The sequence below is a fragment of the Protopterus annectens genome, chromosome 14.part0 (assembly GCF_019279795.1).
Source record: "Protopterus annectens isolate FY-2018-M chromosome 14.part0, PAN1.0, whole genome shotgun sequence".
NCBI classification, from domain to species: Eukaryota; Metazoa; Chordata; order Ceratodontiformes; family Protopteridae; genus Protopterus; species Protopterus annectens.
The window spans coordinates 1,004,172,767-1,004,200,516 of record NC_056748.1 but is presented as its reverse complement, the minus strand read 5'-3'; the positions used below and the strand labels follow the sequence as shown (position 1 = coordinate 1,004,200,516).

General features: G+C 37.9%; 1 protein-coding gene across 1 annotated transcript in view; it reads left to right on the top strand.

Moving 5' to 3' along the window:
* STK32C (serine/threonine kinase 32C) overlaps window positions 1-27,750 on the top strand; it is a 916,526-nt gene that overhangs the window by 512,184 nt on the left and 376,592 nt on the right. Inside the window, exon 2 of the mRNA XM_044056813.1 lies at window positions 17,975-18,126. Coding sequence (XP_043912748.1) covers window positions 18,008-18,126 — 119 coding nt within the window. The 5' untranslated portion in view covers window positions 17,975-18,007. The remainder of the gene's footprint in view (window positions 1-17,974; window positions 18,127-27,750) is intronic.

Sequence of the window (27,750 nt, the reverse complement as noted above, 5' to 3'; positions counted from 1 at the left end):
GTATATTTTTTTGGTTTTAGAGTTTGTATGGTAATTGTTGCTTAGATCTCTGTTGAAACTGTTGTCTCCTTTTCTGAGAGACTGCTTTCCAATCTATATGCAAATATACAGAGCTGAGTATATATATATTTTTGGTTTTAGAGTTTGTACTGTTAATTGTTGCTTGGATCTCTGTTGAAACTGTTGTCTCCCTTTTCTGAGAGACTGCTTTCCAATCTATCTGCAAATATACAGAGCTGAGTATATATTTTTTGGTTTTAGAGTTTGTACTGTTAATTGTTGCTTAGATCTCTGTTGAAACTGTTGTCTCCTTTTTCTGAGAGACTGCTTTCCAATCTGTCTGCAAATATACAGAGCTGATAATATTTTTTTTGGTTTTGGAGTATGTACTGTTAATTGTTGCTTAGATCTCTGTTGAAAATGTTTTGTCCCACCTCCCCATATTTTCTGCCTTGTCTTCACTTGGTGTAACTGTTTTTTACGGCTTGTGTGTTATCTAACTCAAGGATCCCTTGCATAAAATTAGACCTGTTAGTAACAGCCTGCATTTAATTGCTGGAACCTGTGTTCTGAGAGACTGCCTTCCAATCTATATTCAAATATGCAGAGCTGTGTACATTGTTTTGGTTTTAGAGTTGGTACTGTTAATTGCTGCTTAGATCTCTATTGAAACTAATGTCTTCCTGTTTTGTGAGAATGCTTTTGAATCTATCTGCAAATATAAAGACCTGAGTATGTTAATTATTGCTTACATCTCTTTTGAAACTGTTGTCTCCCTGTTCTGACAGACTGCTTTCCAATCTATCTGCAAATAAACAGAGCCGAGTATATTTTTTTGGTTTTAGAGTTTGTACTGTTAATTGTTGCTTAGATCTCTGTTGAAACTTTTGTCTCCCTGTTCTGAGAGACTGCTTTCCAATCTATCTGCAAATATACAGAGCTGAGTATATATTTTTTTGTTTTAGAGTTTGTACGCTTAAATCTCCATTGAAACTTTTTCATCCCACCTCCCCCTGTTTTCTGCCATGTCTTCAGTTGGTATAACTGTTTTTTACAGCTTGTGTGTTATTTTACACAAGGATCACTTGCATAAAATTAGACCTGTATGTAACAGCCTGCATTTAATTGCTGGAGCCTGTGTTATGAGAGACTGCCTTCCAATATATCTGCAAATATATAGAGCTGAGTATATTTTTTTGGTTTTAGAGTTTGTACTGTATTGTTGCTTAGATCTGTGTTGAAACTGTTGTCTCCCTATTCTGAGAGACTGCTTTCCAATCTATCTGCAAATATATAGATCTGAGTATATTTTTTTGGCTTTAGAGTTTGTACTGTTCAATGTACTTAGACCTCTGTTGAAACTATTTTCCCACCTCCCTCTATTTTCTGCCATGTCTTCAGTTGGTATAACTGTTTTTTTAGCTTGTGTGTTATCTAACTCACGGATCACTTGCATACATTTAGACATGTTAGTAACAGTCTGCATTTAATTGCTGGAACCTGTTTGCTGAGAGACTTCCTTCCAATTTCTCTGCAAATTTACAGAGCTGAGTATATATATTTTTTGGTTTTAGAGTGTGTATGGTAATTGTTGCTTAGAACTCTTTTGAAACTGTTGTCTCCCTCTTCTGAGAAGTTGCTTTCAATCTATCTGGAAATATACAGAGCTAAGTATATTTTTTGGTTTTAGAGTTTGTACTGTTAATTGTTGCTTAGATCCCTGTTGAAGCTGTTTTGTCCCACCTCCCCCTATTTTCTGCCATTTCTTCAGTTAGTATAACTGTTTATTACAGCTTGTGTGTTATCTAACTCAAGGTTCACTTGCATGAAATTAGACCTGTTAGTAACAGCCTGAATTTAATTGCTGGAACCTGTGTTCCAAGAGACTGCCTTCCAATCTATCTGCAAATATACAGAGCTGAGTATATATTTTTTGTTTTTAGAGTTTGTACTGTTAATTGTTGCTTAGATCTCTGTTGAAACTGTTGTCTCCCTGTTCTGAGAAACTGTTTTCCCATCTATTTGCAAATATACAGAGCTGAGTATATTTTTTTTGGTTTTAGAGTTTGTACTGTTAATTGTTGGTTAGATCTCTGTTGAAACTGTTTCGTCCCACCTTCCCCGATTTCTGCCGTGTCTTCAGTTTGTATAACTGTTTTATATATCTTGTTTGTTATCTAACTCAAGGATCACTTGCATAATATTAGACATGTTAGTAACAGCCTGCATTTAATTGCTGGAACCTGTGTTTTGAGAGACTGCCTTCCAATCTATCTGCAAATATACAGAGCTGAGTATACATTTTTATGGTTTTAGAGTTTGTATGGTAATTGTTGCTTAGATCTCTTTTGAAACTGTTGTCTCCCTGTTCTGAGAGACTGCTTTCCAATCTATCTGCAAATATACAGAGCTGAGTATATTTTTTTGGTTTTAGAGTTTGTACTGCTAATTGTTGTTAGATCGCTGTTGAAACTTTTTTGTCCCACCTCCCCTTGTCTTCTGTTGGTATAACTGCTTTTTACAACTTGTATGTTATCTAACTCAAGGATCACTTGCATAAATTTAGAGATTTTAGTAGCAGTCTGCATTTAATTGCTGGAACCTGTGTTCTGAGAGACTGCCTTCCAATCTATCTGCAAATATACAGAGCTGAGTATATATTTTTTTGGTTTTAGAGTTTGTGTGATAATTGTTGCTTAGATCTCTGTTGAAACTGTTGTCTCCCTGTTCTGAGAGACTGCGTTCCAATCTATATGAAAATATACAGATCTGAGTATATATATTTTTTGGGTTTAGAGTTTGTACTGTTAATTGTTGCTTAGATCTCTGTTGAAACTGTTGTCTCCCTTTTCTGAGAGACTGCTTTCCAATCTATCTGCAAATATACAGAGCTGAGAATATTTTTTGGTTTTAGAGTTTGTACTGTTAATTGTTGCTTAGATCTCTGTTGAAACTGTCTCCCTCTTTTGAGAGACTGCTTTCAATCTATCTGCAAATATACAGAGCTGAGTATATTTTTTGGTTTTGGAGTTTGTACTATTAACTGTTGCTTAGATCTCTGATGAAACTGTTGTCTCCCTGTTCTGAGAGACTGCTTTCCAATCTATAGGTTCATAGGTTCATAGATTAGTACTAAGCTAACTGCCCTTGCGAGCCATTTTAAGCCTAGCCAATTATTCCTTGTGAGACTCGAACCCTGCACCTTGTGTTTGGAAGGCAAACACCTTACCCATTAGGCCACCATCCCAACAGAGTGCAAATATATATATGCAAATATATAGATCTGAGTATATATATTTTTTAGTTTTAGAGTTTGTACTGTTAATTATTGTTTAGATCTCTGTTGAAACTGTTTTGTCCCACCTCTCTTTATTTTCTGCCGTGTCTTCAGTTGCTATAACTCATTTTTACTGCTTTTGTGTTATCTAACTCAAGGATTACTTGCATAAATGTAGACCTGTTAGTAACAGCCTGCATTTAATTGCTGGAACCTGTGTTCTGAGAGACTGCCTTCCAATCTATCTTCAAATATACAGAGCTGAGTACATTTTTTGGTTTTAGAGTTTGTACTGTTAATTGCTGCTTAGATCTCTATTGAAACTAATGTCTTCCTGTTTTGTGAGAATGCTTTTGAATCTATCTGCAAATATAAAGACCTGAGTATATATTGTTTTGGTTTTAGAATTTGTACTGTTAATTGTTGCTTACATCTTTTTTGCAACTGTTGTCTCCCTGTTCTGACAGACTGCTTTCCAAGCCATCTGCAAATAGACAGAGCTGAGTATATTTTTTTGGTTTTAGAGTTTGTACTGTTAATTGTTGCTTAGATCTCTGTTGAAACTTTTGTCTCCCTGTTTTGAGAGACTGCTTTTCAATCTATCTGCAAATATACAGAGCTGAGTATATATTTTTTTGTTTTAGAGTTTGTACTGTTAATTGTTGCTTAGATCTCCGTTGAAACTTTTTTATCCCACCTCCCCCTGTTTTCTGCCATGTTTTCAGTTGGTATAACTGTTTTTTACAGCTTGTGTGTTATTTTACACAAGGATCACTTGCATAAAATTAGACCTGTATGTAACAGCCTGCATTTAATTGCTGGAACCTGTTTTCTGAGAGACTACCTTCCAATCTATCAGCAAATATATAGAGCTGAGTATATTTTTTTGGTTTTAGAGTTTGTACTGTTAATTGTTGTTTAGATCTCTGTTGAAACTGTTGTCTCCCTATTCTGAGAGACTGCTTTCCAATCTATCTGCAAATATACAGATTTGAGTATATTTTTTTGGTTTTAGAGTTTGTTCTGTTAATTGTTGCTTAGATCTATGTGAAACTGTTGTCTCCCTGTTCTGAGAGACTGCTTTCCAATCTATCTGCAAATATATAGATCTGAGTATATTTTTTTGGCTTTAGAGTTTGTACTGTTCAATGTTGCTTAGACCTCTGTTGAAACTATTTTCCCACCTCCCCCTATTTTCTGCCATGTCTTCAGTTGGTATAACTGTTTTTTTTAGCTTGTATGTTATCTAACTCAAGAATCACTTGCATACATTTAGGCATGTTAGTAACAGCCTGCATTTATTTGCTGGAACCTGTTTTCTGAGAGACTGCCTTCCAATTTCTCTGCAAATTTACAGAGCTGAGTATATATATTTTTTGGTTTTAGAGTTTGTATGGTAATTGTTGCTTAGAACTCTGTTGAAACTCCTGTCTCCCTGTTCTGAGAGACTGCTTTCCAATCTATCTGCAAATATAGAGAGCTGAGTATATATTTTTTGGTTTTAGAGTTTGTACAGTTAATTGTTGCTTAGATCTCTGTTGAAACTGTTTTGTCCCACCTCCCCCTATTTTCTGTCGTGTCTTTTTTTGGTATAACTGTTTTTTACTGCTTGTGTGTTATTTAACTCAAGGATCACTTGCATAAAATTAGACCTGTTAGTAACAGCCTGCATTCAATTGCTGGAATGTGTTCTGAAAGACTGCCTTCCAATCTATCTGCTAATATACAGAGCTGAGTATTTTTTATTTGGTTTTAGAGTTTGTTCTGTTAATTGTTGCTTAGGTCTCTTTTGAAACTGTTGTCTCCCTGTTCTGAGAGACTGCTTTCCAATCTATCTGCAAATATACAGAGCTGAATATATTTTTTGTTTTAGAGTTTGTACAGTTAATTGTTGCTTAGATCTCTGTTGAAACTGTTTAGTCCCACCCACCCTCCCTATTTCTGGCTTGTAGTTTAAATTTGGTGGCTTTTGCCATTGCCCGCCCCACTGTAGAGTTGATCTGGGACACTCCCCCAGTCCCATCTCTTTACCACATTCTACCTGATAAACCCTTTCTGCACTTTCTTTTTGTCCTTTTTAATTTAATTGCATTTTTTAAACTGTGCTTTGTCTAATATTGCTATATACTCGTGTGCTATCTTGCACTGCATGTGGATTTTTTTTACTACTGTTTTAGCTACTTTTTGGTAAAAAAAAAAACTGTAAGCCTGTTTCCCTCCTTTCCTGTAACTAGTTTTTGAGATACAGATTTGCTGTATCCAGGACTGTATGTAAGCTTCTGAGCCTTCCAAGCCTTTCTGTGTTGGAGGGAAGCGTTCTAGCTTATCGGTGGGAATGGTAAGCACTAGCTAACCTGTCTATCACATAAGGAGTGGTTCTGGCCCAGAAATTGTAGTTATTGACCGTTTGGGCAATCTCTTCCATCTCTCTCAATTTTCTGATTTGAAAGCCTGCATTTGCACTTGTTTCTGTCCTGTAACTCGTCTAGTGCAGATACAGATTCTTAGTTTTAGCACTTAAATTTGCTTATTCGTGCTCAGCACTTGTTCAGAAATTGTAAGCACTAAATAAGCTACTAATTACTATAGCACTCAACCTTCCTCATTACCTAGAGGAAAATAGTTTTTGTACTGACTTTTCTCATTTGCTTAGAGAAAAACAGCTCTTGTACTCACTTTCCTCACTTATCTAGAAGAAATTAGTTTTTTATTCAGGCATGTCTAAGGGTCATCTCCCAGTGTTCTCTCCTGTCTACCTGATTAATCTGGGTATCTTGAGACAATGTAGAAATTGCCTCATGTACACAGACATCCCTCTCCTCCTACCACCCAACACTACAACCTGTGGGAGATGCATTTATCTAGCCAAACTGGAGGTAAAGCTCTCTCCAACCAAGACTGAACTTAACAGTCATGAGGCGAAGGTAAACATTTGCATCACACCACATTCATCACATAGTCTCACTAAATCTACACCATCAAAATCCACACATAGTAACATAAAAACATTCGCGGAGGTTCTCAATAATAATCTGTCTAAGCAACAGAGACCTCCAAAGCAGAAACGCAAGCAACCTCCATCCCCCAACACAACCGAAATGACACATAGCCCACAAACTCAGTGTGCCACTCAACCACAGCCAATAAGGCAAAACAACGTACCCAACACACCAATCTTAGTTGACTCTATAGTCAGGCACACTGATGTCCCCCTCCGCAGGCTAAACAAGGAGAAGGTTATGGCCAGCTGCCTGTCGGGTGCCAGGATCCGCCACATAACCCACGCACTCAGGTCACTCCACAACAAGTACAAATATGACTTTGTCAATGTCCATGTTGGTGTGAATGACCTGAGACGTACCTCCCTGGACTACATGAAAAGAGACGTGGAAGAGCTCTCTGATCTTGTAGCCCAGGTAGGTATGACCCTAGCCCTGAGTAGCATTCTGCCATCACCCAGAATGATTCCGCAGTACAAGGACAAAATGATTGACTTCAACAATTGGCTAAGCTTCTGGTGTCATTCTAAGGGGATCCAGTATCTATCTGCTTGGGATGACATGGTCGACAGACCATGATGCTTTGCCACAGATGGCCTGCACCTGTCGCCCCTGTGATTTCAGATACCGGCTAAGGCTCTTGCTGCCCCTATAGTGCCTTTTTTAGACAAGGTTCAAATGACAAATTCACCACTGTAGCAGGAACAGGCAAGCAAAAACTGAGGGTAATGCTACTCAATGCTAGAAGTCTAAATCTCAAAATGCACTCACTCGAGGCACTCCTTAAAATGGAGAACATCAATATCTGTGCAGTGACTGAGACCTGGTTCAAGGCTCCAGAGAGCACCCCTGCACTACCAGGCTATAACTTATACCACACTTTTCGGCCATGCAACCTGGACCGAAACACCAAAGGCGGAGGTGTGCCCATATTCATTAAGGATATCCACACCTCCAGGCTAGTTGCTCAGCATAATGCATCCGAGGTTATCCAAGTGCAACTAACTCTGGGCAAAACTGCAATCCAAATTGTAGCTTGCTACATATCCCCCACCATGCCCCAGGATTCCCACTCCTCTTTTCTTGATGTACTGGAAAATATTAGGGTTCAACCAAACACCCTAATAATGGGCAACTTCAACTACCCCACCATTAACTGGGAAAACTACTCATGTACCACCTCCTTAGCTCAACGCTTTCTGGAATTCATAAACTCCAATGCCCTTGATCAACTTATCTACACCCCCACCAGGGGCAACAATATCCTAGACCTAGTCATTACCAACATGAGTGACCAGTGTTCCACACGTGAAGTCAACTCCTCGTTGGTCCGATCCGACCATAAGTTAATCACCCTTGATATCCACATCCCGCCCCCACCCCCCTTTAAGGAAACCACGGTAAAAAAATTCTCCAATGCCAAATTCATGCTTCTTAAGACAGAAGTAGTGAACTTCATGACACCCATGCAGATGGACAATACAGTTATGACTGCTGAATCCTACACAAATGCACTCTATAAGCATTTACACGAGTGCATGGATCGTGCTATCCCAAACAGAACTAAGATGCTATCCTCCAAAAAAGGGAAGCCAATCTGGTGGTCCCCTGCCATAAACAAACCGTACAACAGAAGGAAGAATCTCTTGCAAAAGAGAGTAAAATCCCATGAGTGGAGGAGCTCCCTGGTCAGCCTCAGTAAGAAGCTGAGATCCCTTATAAGATCCTCCAAAGCTAGCTACAAAAACCAAATCACCACTAATTCTAAGGACAACCACAATGCATTCTATAGCTATGTCAAGAATCTCGATGGCAACATCCAGATCTGGTCTGAGTTACAGCAAAATGGCAGGAAAATTTCAGAACCAACTGATATTGCCAACATCCTGGTAGATAGGTTCAGTGCTAACTTTACCCCCCCCACCCCCTAAAGGGCCCATATCTATACAGGAAGAATGCAGAGTCCCTGTAATCACAACTACACAGGTAAAAGCTGCACTCTCTAAAGCCAAAAACACAGCATCCATGGGACCGTACAACATCCCAGGCTGAGTTTTACATGAACTTCAGAACTAACTGGCTCCCCACTTACGCACCATGTTCAATAATAGCCTCGCATTAGGCTTTGTGCCCATTGAATGGTGCATAGCAACAGTTATCCCACTCCACAAAGGGGGAGCCACCACTGATCCCAGGAACTATCGACCTATTAGCTTGATGAGCCTGGTCTGCAAGGCCATGGAACGTATCATCATGGAACTCATTAACAAAGACATTGGTAATCTCCAAACTCTGGATCCCACCCAGTTCGGGTTTGTGAAAGGCAGATCATGCCTCCTGAACCTGATTGACTTCTTTGAGGCAGTCACCAAAGCTGTAGATGAGGGTAAGGTGGTTCACACAGCCTATCTTGACCTCTCCAAGGCTTTTGACACCATCCCCCATTCTGGAATTATAGCTAAACTCACTAAACTAGGTATAAATCCCTACATCACAAGATGGGTTGCCAACTGGCTCACTGACAGAACCCACACTGTAAATGTTACAGACTCCAAATCTGACCTCAAAGCAGTGACAAGTGGAGTACCACAGGGTTCTGTCCTGGGACCTCTCCTGTTTGGTATCTACTTCTCTGAAGTACAGGCTAACACAGAAGGCCTCTGGCTAATGAAGTCCGCAGATGACTGCAAACTAGGAGCCATAGTCAAGTCCCTAAATGATGTGGACATCCTAAAGAAGGGCCTCGCTGAGACAGATGCCTGGTGTCAGAGCCATGGCCTCAAGCTCAATGTCAAAAAGTGCAGTGTCATCCCCTTTGGTAAAAACTCTGTACCCATGAACTACCACATAGGCAGCAATCTACTTAACACCGAATGTGTGATAAGAGACCTTGTGATCCAGGTGGACAGTAGTCTCTTCTATGATAGTCACATTGCCACAGTAGTCAGGAAGTCCTTCTATGTGGCACGCCTCATCATAAAAGGGTTCTCATCCAGGAAAAAAGAGGTCATTGTTCCTCTCTACTCGACACTCATTAGACCCATTATAGAGTACAGTGCCCCTTTTGGAATATACCTCAAAAGACATCTGCAGCAGCTGGAAATGCCACAGAAGTACCTTACAAAGAGGATTACTGGCCTCAAACAAATGCTCTACACTGACCATCTCAAAAAACTCCAGCTTTACTCCATAGCATATCACCTACTCCGAGAAGATCTCTGCCTAACATATAAAGCTATGTCAAACCCAGAGCTGTTGGACATGCTACACCTAAAGAAATCCCAATCCCTCTGAGCTACACGCTGTAGGGACCTAAAACTTGTCACCACATTAAACATGACATGCTGGAGAGATAGATTCCTGTCCCAGAGACTTCCCATACTCTGGAACAGGCTACCCATCTATATCAAGCAAAGTTTTCATTAGCACTCTTCAAGAAAAATCTTGATGAGTGGATGGGAAATAGGAAATACACCCGGGGATCACTTCTGTGTCTCTGCTCGACAGTGGCACAGGAAAATAACTTTCTTGAGTGGCGTAAGCCAGGGAATCTTGTTGGCTAGGCTTACGTAGGCCCTTGGGCCGATAGCCTAGTACCTACCTATGAACCTATAAACCTTTGAACCTATAGTAGGACTTGTAAATCTCCTGTGTACAAACCTTATAAAATGTCGATATTGTAGGGTGTAAGGGAGGGTTAAAACAACTTTTCCTTTTAAAATGTAACTGTGGTGGTAAACTAGAAGTACCTTTGAATAGGTACCTTAAATTTAACTTCCTTGTAAATAGCTTGAAATCCATAAAAATCTGTAAAATGTCTCCTTTCCTGTTAGGCACAAATTTTATACCCTTCTTCAACAGAGAAAAATGATTCTTACCGATTCCAGCCCAGCATATTTGAATATGTTAAAACCGCTATAACTCAGTAATACCCCACCAAAACAGGAGATAATGTCTTCCTCTGTGCTGTCCTAGTCAGTCAGTAGTAACTGTTTTTCCTCCATTTCTGGTGGGGAGCCTTCTGACCCACACCCTTGCCCCCCCCCCCCCTGATGTTCTAAAAATGCCTACCCTTAGACACATTGTTTTTATTCAATAACCATTCAGATCTCCTTAAAACTGGATCTTCTTGTTCATAGTTATCTAACCTGCCATTAATGTGGGTATGTGGTGGGTGAAACACTTCCTCATTCCCTTCGTTGTTATTCTTATAGTATGATCTAGGAAGGGGGTAAGCTGTCTTGTCCCTATAATCACAAAAATCCCTGTGGAGTTTATTGTGCTTCCTTTACACATTTTCATTCACTTGTTCCTCTATTTTTTGAACAACTGCATCATATCTATTGCAAACATCATCAAAATAAACATAATTCACAATAGTTTCATTAATTTTTTCCACTTCAAATAAGCTATTGTTTTGTTTTTAATACTTATGATGAGCTCCATAAGTTCTGTGACATGCCTGTCAAACATTTCAATAAGTTTACAAAACTCAGGGTCATCTTCCGTTAACCTGTTAGGAAAATGGTAGACCCTCAGTCCCTTAGGTACCCTTTTGTTCTTAATGCTTTCATTTAAGAATGCATTATCACATTGAAGGTTACGTACCTTCACCAGTTTATTTTCCAAGTCCCTCAGTCTCTTGTTGATATCTCCTTCATTTGGACGTGTCTCTGGTGAGGTAGTATTAGTAGGAAAAATGTCCGTATTGAACCAGTCCCTTAGTGTAGATCTCCTTTTGTTAATACTGATTTCCTGCCTTATTTGGCTGCACGGAATAGATTCCTGTGTGTTAAACTGTTTATTAACAGCTTGAGTTCTCTTCTTTCATGCCCTGAGGACTCGTATTACCGTTTCCTCATTCCCAGAACACCCCATGTCTGTAGAAGGAGTCTGGTTGGTTCCTGTCCTTCCTGCACAGCCTCCTGGGCCTTGTAGTCTCTCGACAGCTGTTTGCAGTTCAGAAACCTTGCCGGTTAGAGTGGTGATAACATTCATAAGCTGCGTCAAGGTCACAGCTTCATTTCCAATGTTACTCATTCTCCGATTTTCTCTACTTTCTCTACCTTCTAAAAAAAGAGAAGGTAGACTGGGTTCCACAGAGTCGGCCATCAAAATGCAAAGTGGTTTCAGGAACCAACCTGAAAACCCGGTGTGTTAATACAATACAGCAAACCACTTCTCCAAACTATTTCCACACACCCAAAAGTAACCACGAAGAACAAAAAAACAGGTAGAAACTTGCCAAACTTCAATCAATGAACAAACAAAGCAATTCCTGTGTAAACAGTAGGAAAAAAGTGTCACAGCAACCTCCAAAGTAGATAAAAAGTTGATTTATTACAATAATTCAAACCAGTAGTCAAGCGTGCTTTCGTTTTGTAACCCAAGACTTCTTCAGAACAAATTAAAATACGTCAATACCATACTTAAATAGTCCCTGATGAACAATTAAAGTTGAATGTCAATTAAGAGCCAAAATGTAAGGAAGTCCTTATAAGGGCAAAAGTTAAAAATGCTTTTAAATAAGTTCAGATCCATCTTATTAATGACATAAAAAAATATATAAGAACACTTCCAAATGTTTAAATGTGCAATAATACAATATTACAAAACTATAATTCACATTTTACATATAAATATCTTGCTTTGATGAAAAAATGTCTTTTAAAGCTTTAATGCCTTGTACTTCAATACTGGCATGATACTACATGCCTCATTTATACCAGGGTGGTGGGTGGAATTTAGTCTAAACTGCCACATTAACTCTTCCCTCTCAAGTCTGTTCTTCCAATTCCCTTCCCTCAAATCACTTCCTACAGTTTCTAAAATCCCAAAGTGGAAAGTGTTACATAATACGTTCCCCTTCAAGTGCATATATAGGGCATTATTCTCATCTTCACATCTAATAGTGTAGAGGTGTTCATATATCCTTCTACAGAGAGCCCTTTCAGTTTTGCCTACATAGAACTGTTGACATTTCTGACAAACTGCCACATACACTAACCCCTTAGATCCACAAGAGCCCCTTTTCAGTGTAACTTTTCTCCTAGGGGACCCTATTTCTCTGTACTCAACACCCAAAATGTACGGACAGTAGGCACATTATCCACAGTTCCTAGTCCCGCTTGGTAGACCACTTAAATGGATAGGGTTTTCCAATAAAAATTTTAAATTATAATTAGATTTAAATACAAAGACAGATTCTTTACCTATAAAAACCCAATAAGGTCGTCCGTACTTTTAAACATGACCCAATTCCTTCTCATTATCTGTTTAATTTCCTTACTCAGCTCACCAAATGTTAAAACCAATGCTTGACTGTAATTTTTGTCCCTGTTCTGCACCACAGGGTTCCCTATAGGTTCAGTTGTTGTTCCTAATAAAGGTTTAAATCTTTTTCCTCATTCATTCATAACTTCCTCACATATGGTTTGTAGCATTTGTGTCCGGTAGCCTCTTTCTGTAAAGAGGTTTACCAAGGTAGCCATTTCCCTCCTACAAATCTCTTGACTTGAACACATTCTGGCTAACCTCACCATCTGCCCTTTTACAATATTTCTCTTTGTGTAACCCGGGTGACTACTATTATATTCCAAATAGTCATTCGAGAAAGTTGGCTTCCTGTATACTCTGGATGTGAAACCTTTTTTGTCCCTGTCCAAAGCAACAGTTACATCCAAATAATTAATTCTTCTACTGCACACTGAACAATTACCACACAAGTGAGTTCCCACTTTACCTGCTGTTGTTATTTTAGATCTTTCCGTACTCAGTAGTTCTTTCAAATTATTATATCTGCCATAAGAGAAAGTGATGTGACTGTGAAACAGAAAACCTACAGACACATCCTCACTAACCACATTCCATTCTTTTCTTGCTATATTTTCAAGAACTGGAGAAAAATTAGAGTATCTCGTAACAAAAAAACTTCTCCTTATGTCTGTCTGTGGAGAAGCCATGATTAACAGCCTTTCTAGCATTGCACCCCACCCCCAACATTTTTTGCCTAGCTTTGGAGAGATCAATCTATCATACACTTGGTACAGTAAGCAGAAGGTCAGATTGCCCCCATAGAGATGGCTCTTCCCTGGTACCTTGTGCCCTCCTCCATCCACCAGTGACAGTCTCTGTATACCCCACCCCCACACATTATCTTCCACTCCCTGACTCCATGTCTGTAGTAGTAGTTGTTATAGAAATTACTGTGACACCTGACCTGCAATGTAATCCATGCTGTCATGTCCTTATGTTCCCACTAAAACTGCAGTCACCTTGTACCATACCGTCCTCCTTTTTCAATGTTGCCTGTCCTCAGTAACGGTGGTTATTACACCCAACCTCCCCTCATGGTCTTCCTGTTACTATGTTATAATAGTAGCGGAATTCATAGTATATATCACCTCCTTTTCCCATTCCGTGAAGCTATACACCTGGTAATAATATCAGCCAAAATATACCCCACGTCTCTTTCTCTTCCATGTTGCTATAGGAAAGGTACTGGCAGGAGTCACTGTATCCCCCTGCTCCCTTTTCTGTCCATGTCAGCAGCATGTGCTGTGTATGTTTTCATGGCTTCCCAAGCATCCAGGTATGTGAATGTTACCATGTCATTCCCTAGCACCCAGTTCTGTGTACATTGACACATCATTCCTCATCTCCCTATTCTGTGTATGTTGTCATGTCTCTCAGCACTCACTTCTGCCCATGTAAGCACATCACAAACACCAGCAGCAGCAAATACTATAAACCTTATAGACCTTTTGCCCTCCATGTTGCCATGGGCCCAGTAACAGAAGCTGGAACAGTCCCCACCTTGAACCTCATCCTCTTTATATCACAATGCACTTCACTGCCTCTCCCCAAAATATGATATGCTTGTGTCTGTGAGACATAGATACATACATATATATGTGTGTGTGTGTGTGTGTGTGTGTGTGTGTGTGTGTGTGTGTGTGTGTGTGTGTATATTTATGTTTATATATATATATATATATATATATATATATATATATATATATATATATATACACAAGTTGTTGAGAACCCATCAGAATGCACTTTGAAAATTGAAAGATAGCATTATCAAAGGAGTGCAAAATCTCCATTCAGCTGACTTTTGCACGGCTGATAGGGGGAACTGCATCCCCCATATCTCCTCAGTTACGTTTTATATATATATATATATATATATATATATATATAAACTCCGAGACTGCTCAGTACTGCAAAAAGTAAAACTATCTTACCTCAGTATTATATGGTCTTGCTTTTGTCTACACTCTGCTAATGTTTTTCTTCTTTGAAGTGCATGATATTCTATTACTTTGATTCAAATAACATGCACTCAGTAAGACCACACTTAGACAATTCACGAATCCATATACTTATATTTATATATTCACCCAAACATGCCCCTGCCCACACACACACATGCATTTACAAACATATACTATGGATTACTTACACATAATCTAACCCTCTTTTAATTGACAGTCAAGGGACTGACTGTATAACATCAACACTGCAAAATATTGACACATTAAAAAGCAGCTAAACACAAAATATTTACAAAATGGAAGTTATACTTGGGAAAGCTTATGCCTTTTCCCACTGCTGTAAGACCTCAGAACTGGTATATATAATTAGCAAGGGGGGGTGTAGGAAGGCTTGACCCCATCCAAAAACATTGAGAAAATGTAGTTCGATTTTGTCAGATTTTTTAAATGGTTTTCTATGAAGTTCAATTTTGTCATATTTATGCATGTTTTTGTAGGGGGAATGTCTCCCTACACCCCCCACACCTCCTGCTAATTATATATACCAGCTTTGAGATCATACAATAGCGGGGAAAGGGCATACATTTTCCCTAGTAGAACTTTCATCTTGTCAGCATTTTACGTGTCAATATTTTGCAGTTTAGATATTTTGTAGTTTTGCTATAGCTTAGATATTTGTCGATCTTAAATGAGGGTTAGATTATGTGTAGGTAACCCATATGTTTATATATATATATATATATATATATATATATATATATATATATATATATAGATGTGTATGTATACTATATATATATATATATATATATATATATATATATAGTTCTACTGAATGTTCAGTTTATTGAATGTTACTTTATTTTGGATTGCTTTGCTGGCATTTGTGTGTATGAAATTGCTGTACAACAGATAGTAAAAATTTGTACTTTTGCCACTGTTGTTTAATCTCAGAGTGGGCAGAAATAAGTTTCAGTGAGGTTTGCCACCCAATCTTAAAATAACGTTTTTTTCAATATTTTTCCATGTAGGATTTTTGGTTTTCAGTGTTTGGTGATATAAACATGTATGTATAGTCACTTACCCCCCCCCCCCCCCCTTGGGAGAAGACTGTTTCTTTTTTGGCATTTTAAGTAAAGCTGATGGTATAGGGCTCAGTGATTAACAGGTGAAACAGAGCTTGCTGATAACAGGGCTTGCAGATAGTTCTGCTTAGTACTACATATATAACCATGCACGTGCATACACACAGACACACACACACTCACACACACACACACACACACACACACACACACACACACACGTATGTATGTATTAATATTTAATATAACTTTTGCAGCAGTTTATATATAATGTATAACAGCATGCTTTTTTCAAATGTAAAAATGAAATTGAATGCATTTATGCATATATTACGCACCTCTGACTTACTACAAGCAACAGTAAAATTAACAGGATTTTGAAGAGGTGTAAAGGAAGTTATGTTGTGCAGCATTATGAATAAAGTTAAATGTTTAGTGCAAGGAAACTTGAGCTTCATTAATATATGTTATTAATGAAACGGTGGCAATAGTGGCCTGGTCAGTATGTTTAAAATTCATCTTCAAAAGAGAATGTTTTTTATTATCAGGCTCAGGAAGTTTGTGCCCTGGTTAATAGGTTCATAGGTTCATAGGTTGGTACTAGGCTATCAGCCCTAGGGCCTATACAAGCCTAGCCATAACAATTGCCTGGCTATTTCTTCCCACGCTATTTACTTCCCTGGACCCCTGTCTAGCAGGGTGACTGATGTGATCCCCGGAGTGAATTTCCTTTCTCCCATCCAATCGTCAAGGTTCCTTTTGAAGAGGGTGAAAGAGGCACTCTGCTTGACATGTATGGGCAATCTATTCCAGAGTCTGGGGAGTCTCTGGGTCAAGAACCTATCCCTCCAGCATGTTTTGTTTATTGTGATGACAAGGTTTAGATCCCTGGAGCGTGTGGCTCTGATGGATTGGGATTGCTTTAAGTGTAGCATGTCCAACAGCTCTGGGTTTGACATGGCCTTGTATGTTAAGCAGAGATTGCCTCTGAGTAGACGATATGTGACAGAGTATAGCTGGAGTTTTTTAAGGCCATCAGCATAGGGCATCTGCTTTAGGCCTGTGATTCTTTTAGTGAGGTATTTCTGCGGCCTTTCCAGTTGTTGCAGATGTCTTGAGAGGTACATACCAAACGGGGCATTGTATTCTATAATGGTTCTAATGAGGGATGAGTACAGTGGGACAATGACCTCCTTTTTTCTGGTTGAAAAGCCCTTAATCAGAATTGTACACATTTCCTTAGGTCAAAAGCTTTTATACACACACACACACACACACACACACACACACACACACACACACACACACACACACACACACACACACATTCTGTCACGTATCTTACCTAGGCGAATAATTGCATGGAACTACATTCCAAATGGGGTGGCACTTTGGTACAGCAGTTACTGTTGCTGCCTTCCAGCTGTTCTCAGTTCTCTTACTTATGTCCCTACATTTTTGCAGTATTAGCAGTGTTAGTGGCATAACTGGTAGCACACTTGCCTTTGGTGCAGAAGGCTGTGAGTTCTATTCCCACACTAGGTAAATGCATTGCTGACACTACAGTACACCATAAGTGGGGGGGTGGGAGGGTGATACTCTCCTGAGAATGCTGTCCTTTGGATGAGATGTAAAACCAAGGCTGCATCTGCTTGAGTTGGTGGTAGCTAAGGTGGATAAAAAAGATCTCATGGCATCTATTGAATAAGTAGTAGAAGCTTCCTGATGCTATGACCTAATTTCCCCCAAGTCTTCTCTGAAAAGAGGTGAGTAGCTTAGTGGGACTAACCTGATCAATAAAGGGTAACAGAAATAAATAAATATTTTCTCCATGTCCTGAATGAGTCCACATTAGTTCTTACTGTGTGTTTCAGTAGCTACCCACATCTCAAAGATGTCTATTAAGTTGAATTAGCTATACCCTAAACTGCCTGTAGGTGTTCATGCCTTATCTGTGTATGTGTATATGTGTATAAATGCATGAGTATCCAAAGATAGACTGTTATCCTGACCAGATTTGTTTTCTGCTCCATTTGTCCTTTACTTGCCAAAAGCAAAATCTCTGGCTTCTAATATAATCCTGAAAACTACAATGTGGGTATCAGAGAATGAATTAACATGTCCATAATTCGAAGTGGTCTTATTGCTCCTTTCTAGAATGCTAGGAATCCTTATTATGAAGCAATTTACAACATGTATTTCTTTTTCAGTTTCCTTTTAAATATTCTGTACAAATATGATTCTGATCACAAAATGTTAATTTTCTCTGAACTTGACAGTTGCTGTACAGCCTGCTGATGCTATTGCACCTCTTACTGTTTTGCATTATTTCAGGTGTGCATTGTGCAGAAGAAAGACACAGAGAAGATGTATGCAATGAAGTACATGAACAAGCAGCAGTGCATTGAACGAGACGAGGTCCGCAATGTTTTCAGAGAGCTTGAGATTCTGCAAGACATCGAGCATGTCTTCTTAGTGAACCTCTGGTAATTAACTCTGTTCACACTCTAAGCTTTTTAATCATGTTTGTTGTATAATTTATTATGGAAATGAAGAAGCATTATACATAATTTTTTAGTATAGCTTCTTACAATTAGCTTCTGAATAATGTTTTCTGCAGTTTTGGTAATTGATGAGTCAGTTATAGCATCTAGGCTTGTTAAAGGATTGTTTCCTTCATTTGTATACGTACTTAGAACTCTGCATTTACTTGAGTCTAATGTGCTTCTCCAAGAAAAAAAAAACATTATGTGCATAGCCAGAGAGATAACATGTAGACTAGTTTTCCATTAAAAAATATTTGCTTTTGTTATGCAATAAGATGCACTAACATTTTAGTTCAACTCAGCATATTTATAATGGGTAATGATTAATTGTTTTGTTAATAGCTTTCTTTAGTATGCTTTTTTTATTTAAGCCTGCCATTTCCTTTTTTTATCAGCTGCTTTAAAAATATACTGCATATGTAATTTCCGAGATCAATGAATAAAAATGAGTGCATAGCAAGATGGAGCTACACTCTGGAATCTGACATATAAATCAAAAAGTCCTGGCTATTTCCTAGTAGACCATCATATTTACCCCAAGAAAAGTATTGCTATGAGATACTAATTGTGTATTTCCACTTCCTGAATTTTCATTTCTGCTTCTACACCTTCTCCTTCTTCTTTCTGCTCCCATAGCGGATCACCTGTCCGGTCATGATTGGCAGTGGAGTTTTATGGTGTTGAGTTGCCAGCCCGGCGCCCAACCTTCCACAGAAGGCACACACATGCACACACTCACACCTAGGGCTAATTTAGAGTGTTCAATCCACCTACAGCATGTATTTGGGAAAAAAACGGAGTACCTGGAGGAAATCAAGGCAACCACAGCGAGGACATGCAGACTCCGCACAGAAGGCACCCCAGCTGAGGATCGAACTGGAGAACCTCTTGCTGTGAAGTGGCAATGCTAACCACTGCACCACCATGGCTGCCTTCTTCATTCTATTAAAATACATGCACATTTTGAGAAGATTAAGAAGTCTTCTCTTGTTCGTATTTTGACTTCTTATAGATACTTATCTCTATTTCATTTTCTGAGGTGGCTAGTTTATAGTTTGCAACTTTTGACAGAAATTGTTCAGCTCTTGCTCATATTATCTTGTCATTTCTAGTTATAACTTAAAGATTTGACTTTTGACATCTAATACATTAGTTAACTATTGAGATTTCCTTTTATGGTAGGTAGATCATTGCATTTATGAGTTTTCTGTCAAACTACTGCATGACAACATGCATATCTTTGCTGTTTCACATTGCAGTTTTATATATATCCTGATAGGAGTTTGCCCTCAGGCCTTCTAAGACTCAATTGTTTTCTGTGACTCGTAGCTTAGATGTTGAAACTCATGTATCCCATGGAAATGCTCTCACATTTGATGCCTAAATCATCAAAATCTTGCATAAATTCCAACATTCCACAAATCCACAACTGCGCTGTCTGTATTACCTGGAGACAGAATGCGACATGAAGTAATGTCAACACATTCGGTTAAAGCAGTATATCCCTATGGATTTGAGCAATGGGCTGGGTACTACATAGACTTGTGGTATTTTTGTATATGTCCCTTAATTTGTCAAAGGTTTGACAAAATTAATATTAAAATTTAGACATTAGGAGCAGATAGAGTTGTACCTGTGCTGCAGTAGTTTATGCTACTGAATACCCTTGTCATCTCTTCTGTATAGATGAAACTGAAAGGGCATTTGCTACTTGAATCAAAGAGCATTGCTTTATACATAATGATAGGGAAAGTCCATTGGCAGTACAGTCTAATGAGACATGAAATGTTGAATTTGAAAGTCACTGTTTTGGAGCAAATATTTTTTTAATGTTAGGAAAGAGATGCATATAAAGAAAAAGCAGCAATATAAGCAGAGTGATTTTATAGTGAAGTTTTTAATAAATTGATACCTAATGGGTCTTAATCAAACTTGCAATTATATACATTTAAATTAGAAATGACCTGATTTATAGTAAACTAATATTAAGATAGCAGAAAAATGAAAGCACACATGGGCCAAAAGGCTAAAGCATGGAGGTGGCAGTATCTCTGTACTTTAAAAATACAGGCTTCTAATTGAGAAGTAAAGCTGGGCCAGGTGTTCCTAATTTCTATAGATGTTCCAAACAAATTAAACTAAAAATACCTACCAGTTACACAACAGTATTTTCACAAGCTCATGTGGAAGTGCTTATCCTCGCCGTTTTCACACAGGTAACAGCAGAACCTTAGAAAGCTGAATTACTTGGAGATTTCTATAGTACACCCCCCACCAAACACAGATAACTCTAATGCCTTGCAATCCAGTAAAAAAAGAGAAAGATAACAGGATGGATGTAATATCACAAAGACAGAAGAAAAAAGAGTGAACTGATTTTGGACTGAACACAGCCTAAACACACATTCCCTTATATCTACACAAATTTTTACATGGGAAATAAATTTCAAAGTTATGACAGTACAAGCAACGTAATGATAAATGTGGACCCACAAATCCTTTTGGCTTGTCATGTTATATTTTCTGCATTTACAGAGTACTTGCCAGGTTTCAGAAGCGACGTAGTGGCTTTGAATAATTAATCTGGGGCTGCATGTCTTTCACATAGTAATTAGAACTAATTTACTCAGCAAAGATGCAAGGAAATAACTTTTTATGTCCAGGGGAAATGTCAGAAAATCATGTTATTTGTTTTATTAAAAATAGCCAACTTTCTAATTTCAGGTACTGAAAACTCCTTACATGATAATATGCATGCGTGGAGTTCAAATTTCTGTGAAAAAAAAAGAAAAAAAATACTTGACTGTGCTATTTTCTAAAACAACCCAGCATTTGACACACCTCAAATGGAGAACCAGGTGATCATACCTTATTGCAAAACATTCTAACATTTTTAATGAGACAGTCAGTCTGAAAATGGTACTTCAGAAAAGGCTTATTTGAAGCAGTGAGGAGATTTTTCATATTGGTTCAGACTGCCTGAGGCAGCCTGTGTGAAAGCTAAAAGACATGGATGCCTGGAGAGACTTGCATAAATGTGGGGGGAATAAATAGTTTTGGTCCCTCATTGACAGGGGTGACAGGTACTGACTGAGGTTTCTTTTTTGGGGATAAATGCTTGGCTAGGCTTGTAAGTGCCCCAGGGCCATTAGCCTAGTAACCTTCCATGATCCTATGGAGTTGCTGCCAGCCAGGCTGTAAGACAGTATGAGAGTATGCAGTGCTTTCTTTTATACATTGTGTTTGTGTGTGTGTGTGTGTGTGTGTGTGTGTGTGTGTGTGTGTGTGTGTGTGTGTGTGTGTGTGTGTGTGTGTATGTGTATAGGGACCTGTACTGTATGTGTCTCACAACCTGCGGTGGTGGTGCTGCGGTAGCGTTGTCGCCTCACAGTTAGACGTTGCCCGTTCGATTCTCAGTTAGAGCATCTTCTGTGTAGCAACATGCGTGAATGGGCATTCCTTCTTTGAAGGTTGTGCGTTAGGCCCAGCAAGCCAGTACGTAAAAATCTACTGCCAATCATTAGCAGACTGGGGTTCCGCTGTGGCGACCCCTAACTGGGAAAAGCCGAAAGACACAAACATTGTATGTGTCTCACAGCAATGAGCTGAGCTGCATTACTGTGGCCACTATTTATTTATTTATTTATTAATCCAGTCATTGGATCATGATCAGATTTCTGAAGTATACACAGTCAATAAAGTGTCTGTAATCAGTTGACACATCAGTTTGTGTATATGGAAGTGGGTTGAAATAAATTGTTATAGCCAATTGTTATTGTTCCATTATTTCAGTATATTATCTGACATGTATACAGTCAACACAGTGGTTCTAATTCTTATGTATGAGTAGTATTTGTGAATGAAAATAAGCCATATTGACCTTGTTTACATTTGTCTAAGTTGAGCAGTCATTATTCTAGCTTGCAGGGCTGTGAATTTCTGTACAGCTAATTGGAATAGCTTATGTATCTACTGCTTTTATATAGCTAAGTTGAAATACATTACTGTCACCATTATTTTATCACAATCAATTCTGGCTTTGTGGAACTAATGTGCATTTGTGTAAAACAAGCCAGAATACTTTCATGTCACTGCTGTTTGTGTGAAGCAAAGTTGAAATACAATACTGTCACCATTATCTGTATGCTACCCAGACATCTGAGGTGCACAAAGTCAACAAATTTGCTATAAATGCTGGTTACATGGACTGTCCATGGAAGACTGTGACTGACCCTGCTGTTACTTGCCAAAGTTAAACTGTTATTATTTTGTCCATTAAAACAACACAAACAGCACAGTTCAGCAAGCAAATCTTCTACTTCTACTTCCTGACTGCTAACTTTAAACTTAACAATTACACCACTGTCACAGTCATAGCTATCTACATTCTACCCAGAGATAACATTACCCTTCTAGAAAACATTCTCTCTTACCTTTCTCAAAACAGCCACAATAAAACAATTCTTCTTGGGGATGTAAATATTAACTGGCTAACTCTTCAGTCCCCAAACACTACTTCATGCATCAGCTTACATGGCCTTGGACAACTTATCTCAACCTCCACCAGTACAAATGGATTACATACCCCCATTCTCTCATTGATTCGATTCTAGTCACAGATCCCCAGAAATACCATAATGCTGAGACCCTACTCGACTCCCTAAGCGATCACTCTCCTGTGAAAGTTCTTAGATGCACTCTTCATTTCACTAGGCCTCACAGATACATAACCTGTTGCAAACAATCCACCTTCTGTCCTGAGACTTTTTAATGTCCTCCTCTCCAGGATAAACTGGACACATCTCCCCCTTGATGAAGCTGTCCACTCTTTCAACTCTACTTTCCTTAACATCCTTAACTCTCTTGCTCTACCCCGCACTGTTTGCATCAAATCTAATATATCCCCTTGACTTACCAATGCCACCCACACCCTTATGAAAACTAGAGACAGGGCATGGAAAAAGTGGGTAAAAACTAAGCTCCCTTTCCAGTTACAAAAATAAAAAGAACTAAGAAATCAGGCAAAAACATCCACAAAGACAAAAAGAACTTCTACTTTAACCCCCAACTGCCTAAAAAACAGATCCCAAGAAATTTTCAAATTCTATAAACCAAATCCTGTACCTTGGTAACCCTTCCTCTCCCAACTTTTGTCCAAACAACTCACCCAAGAAGAAACGGCTACTTCTTTCAATTCCTATTTCATTGAATCCATATCTAAGTTGATAAATTCCTTCCCTTCTACTACCAGCTGAATTAACGTTTCCAAATCCTCTCTTACTCTCAACTCTTCTACCACTTTCTCTCTTACAGCTGTACCCACTAACTATATAAATATCCTTGCTCTCTAAACTTAAACCCTGCTGCTTCTGCTGACAACCTGCCTCCCTATTTCCTACAAATTGCTGCTGAATCCTCTGCCCTCCCTGTATCAATCCTAATAAATCAGATAATCCAAAAATCAGTAAGGGAAGACCGCAACCACTAACTTTGTAACACTCACTTTATTAACGTAGGCAAACTGCAGTAAAACGTTTTCATCAATCCAAATTCTTGACTTCATCAGATACACATTGTAGCCAAGCCATGTCTTAAATACATAACACCATCAATCATTCAATTGTAAATTTGAATATCTTAAAGGAACATTTGCTTGAAACTACATAAAAAACTACTAAATAAATATATCAAGCCTTAAATAAGTTTTTTAAAAAATCACTTTACATATTTACAAATGTTTAAAACATAAAAATGCATATATATTTAAAAATGTACTTAAAATACCAATGTTGTTACCTAATATTCATTTATAAATCAAGGGGGAAGCAAAAATTACACTCTACCAGCTTTTAATTTAAGAAGGGGCATTATAGATATAGTATCATTTAAGCCTGGAACCTTGTTGGCTTCTAATAAAATCTGCCAGTATGTTTCCCTATGTTCCAGTTTCACCTCCCAGGGGCCACCACGATTGTCTCTAACCATTGTTTCTAGGAAAAAAATTCATATCTTGCCTTAGGACAAACTGAAAGATGTTGATAAAGGGCATTATTAGAATTTTCTTTCTGAATTTCATAGAAATGTTCATAAATTCTCCTCCTGAGATGTCTTTCGGTTTTGCCAACATAAAATGCTGGACATTCTAGGCAAGATACCAAATATATAACCCCCTGACTATTACAATTTGAAAATTTTGTAGACTGTATAACCCTATCTCTAGCTGAAAGGAGTATTTTGTCCGTATGGGAAATGTATTTACATTGTGGGCATGTACCACACCTGTATGTACCCTTACGCTTGTTGGAAAATGTGTTTAGATGAAATTCATACTCTAATAAATTTTTAATGTTATTCCCCTTTCGAAATATGGTCTTAACATTCTTTCCTTTTAAATTACTGAGATCTGTAATGTTTCTCGGAAAATATCCCATTCACGTCTAATGATGTTTCTAATAGTGCCAGAATTGGCACTATATTCAGTAATAAAGGCTTTGTTAAACTCTATCTGGGAATCTTTTGGCCCTGGAGTTTTTTCCAGTTGTCCTGTACCCAAAATAGGTCGATATTTATGGTTTCTACCTTCATAGACCTCTTTACAGATGTGATTAATAAATTCCTCAGGATAACCCCTATCTTGAAACATCTCAGTAAGTTTCAAACATTCTGATTGATAGTCAGTTTCATTGGATGTCATACGGGATGCCCTGACAAACTGACCCTTGACAATACCTTTTTTTTATGTCTAGGATGTGAACTTTTGTAGTGAATATAACTATTGGAAAAAGTGGGTTTTCTATAGATAGTAGATTTAAAACCTTCTTCATAGATGCTAAGGGACACATCTAAATAGTGAACTGTTCCTAAATGTACTTGATAAGTAAAGATCAAAAAATTGGTAGTGGAGTTTAAATAATTCATAAATTCCACTATAGTATCATTAGGCCCTGTCTAAAAAATACAGATGTCATCCAGGAACCTAGAATAAAATATCCAGTTGTTCTTGTATTCACTGTTTATTACATATTTCTTTTCCCAAACTGATAAAATAATGTCAGCATAAGTGGGTGCACAATTGGCACCCATAGCAACTCCAGAGGTTTGTTTGAAATATTCACCAGAAAAGTAAATACAATTATTATGTAATACTAGATCTGCCAACTCCAGAATTAAAAAAAATGTCATTCTCATCACTCCCAGGGCATTCCCTAAGAGCCTCTTCAAGCCAAAGTAGTCCCATCTCATGGGGTATAACTGAAAAAAGATCAACCACATCTATTGTAAGAAACCGTAAATTGGGTACATTAAACTCCGGCATGATTTTACTTAAAAATTCCCAAGAATCCTTGAGTAAATAATGTTCCCTAGGCCACAAAAGTTTGAATTTCCAGTCCAAAATTTTTGAAAGGGGTGAGATCTTAGATCCCTGGGCAGCTACAATAGGCCTTAAAGGTGGATCCATGATGTCTTTATGAATCTTGGGTACCCCAAAAATAGAAGGTACCCTCGGATTCTCATTTTCTAAGTAACTATATACACTGTAATTAATGACTCCTTGATCAAATAGATCCTTAATAGCTAAATCTATTTTTTTGTAAGAAATATGAATTTCATGAATAGAAACAGGGGTATATCGTGAATCATTATTTAACACTGCATACATTTTACTTTCATACATGATTTTATCCATAAGGACAGTACCCCCACCCTTATCTGGTTCCATAACTCTAATATTAGAGTTGTGGCTCAGTTCAAAAAGTAAAGCATTTTCTTGCATAGTTAAATTAGCAGAAAATCTGTTTTTTCTAGTGTGTTTCCTTATTTGTTGCTCTATTCTATTTTCTAAATTCCTCAAATGTGATTTTAAAGGAGGGTTGTAAATACTAGGCCTAGAAGGGAAAGAAAAATCAGCTTGTGTACTGTGTCCAAACAGGTTCTCCATTTTAGGTTTTCTAATGAACAGTTTAAGGTCCAGAATGACCTTGGTGATGTTACTGTTCCTTTGTGGTACATATTTGAAACCTTTGGTAAATAAATCAAAAAATGTATCAGTAACTACCAGGTCACTATAATTATATACAAATAAATATATATTTAACAAAGCCTTTATTACTGAATATAGTGCCAATTCTGGCACTATTAGAAACATCATTAGACGTGAATGGGATATTTTCAGAGACATTACAGATCTCAGTAATTTAAAAGGAAAGAATGTTAAGACCGTATTTCGAAAGGGGAATAACATTAAAAATTTATTAGAGTATGAATTTCATCTAAACACATTTTCCAACAAGCGTAAGGGTACATACAGGTGTGGTACATGCCCACAATGTAAATACATTTCCCATACGGACAAAATACTCCTTTCAGCTAGAGATAGGGTTATACAGTCTACAAAATTTTCAAATTGTAATAGTCAGGGGGTTATATATTTGGTATCTTGCCTAGAATGTCCAGCATTTTATGTTGGCAAAACCGAAAGACATCTCAGGAGGAGAATTTATGAACATTTCTATGAAATTCAGAAAGAACATTCTAATAATGCCCTTTATCGACATCTTTCAGTTTGTCCTAAGGCAAGATATGAATTTTTTGTCCTAGAAACAATGGTTAGAGACAATCGTGGTGGCCCCTGGGAGGTGAAACTGGAACATAGGGAAACATACTGGCAGATTTTATTAGAAGCCAACAAGGTTCCAGGCTTAAATGACACTATATCTATAATGCCCCTTCTTAAATTAAAAGCTGGTAGAGTGTAATTTTTGCTTCCCCCTTGATTTATAAATGAATATTAGGTAACACCATTGGTATTTTAAGTACATTTTTAAATATATATGCATTTTTATGTTTTAAACATTTGTAAATATGTAAAGTGATTTTTAAAAAAAACTTATTTAAGGCTTGATATATTTATTTAGTAGTTTTTTATGTAGTTTCAAGCAAATGTTCCTTTAAGATATTCAAATTTACAATTGAATGATTGATGGTGTTATGTATTTAAGACATGGCTTGGCTACAATGTGTATCTGATGAAGTCAAGAATTTGGATTGACGAAAACGTTTTACTGCAGTTTGCCTACGTTAATAAAGTAAGTGTTACAAAGTTAGTGGTTGCTGTCTTCCCTTACTGATTTTTGGATTATCTGGTTGTTTTTTATCAGTAAGAGTCTCCGTTACAGTTTTTAGTTGTAATTCTAATAAATCGCTCCATCTCAGAATATAAGGTCCCATCTATCTGGAAAGAATTCTACACCCTACACATTCACAAAGGAGGGTAACTCCATTGACATTACAAACTTCAGATCCATCATGATCCTCTCACCACTCTCAAAAATATTGGAAAAATGCATATACAAGCAAATCATGAAATACCTTCTGCAGGAAAACTTGCTCACTCCTACACAGCATAGCTTTTGCCCTAAACATAGCACTAAAACTGCCCTTATGTCCTTCATTAATGCTATTTCTCTAGCCAGAAACAATAATAACTTGGTCTCCTGGCTATTCCTTGACCTTTCAAAAGCCTTTGATACAGTCTCTCACCCCCTTCTGCTGAACAAATTGGCT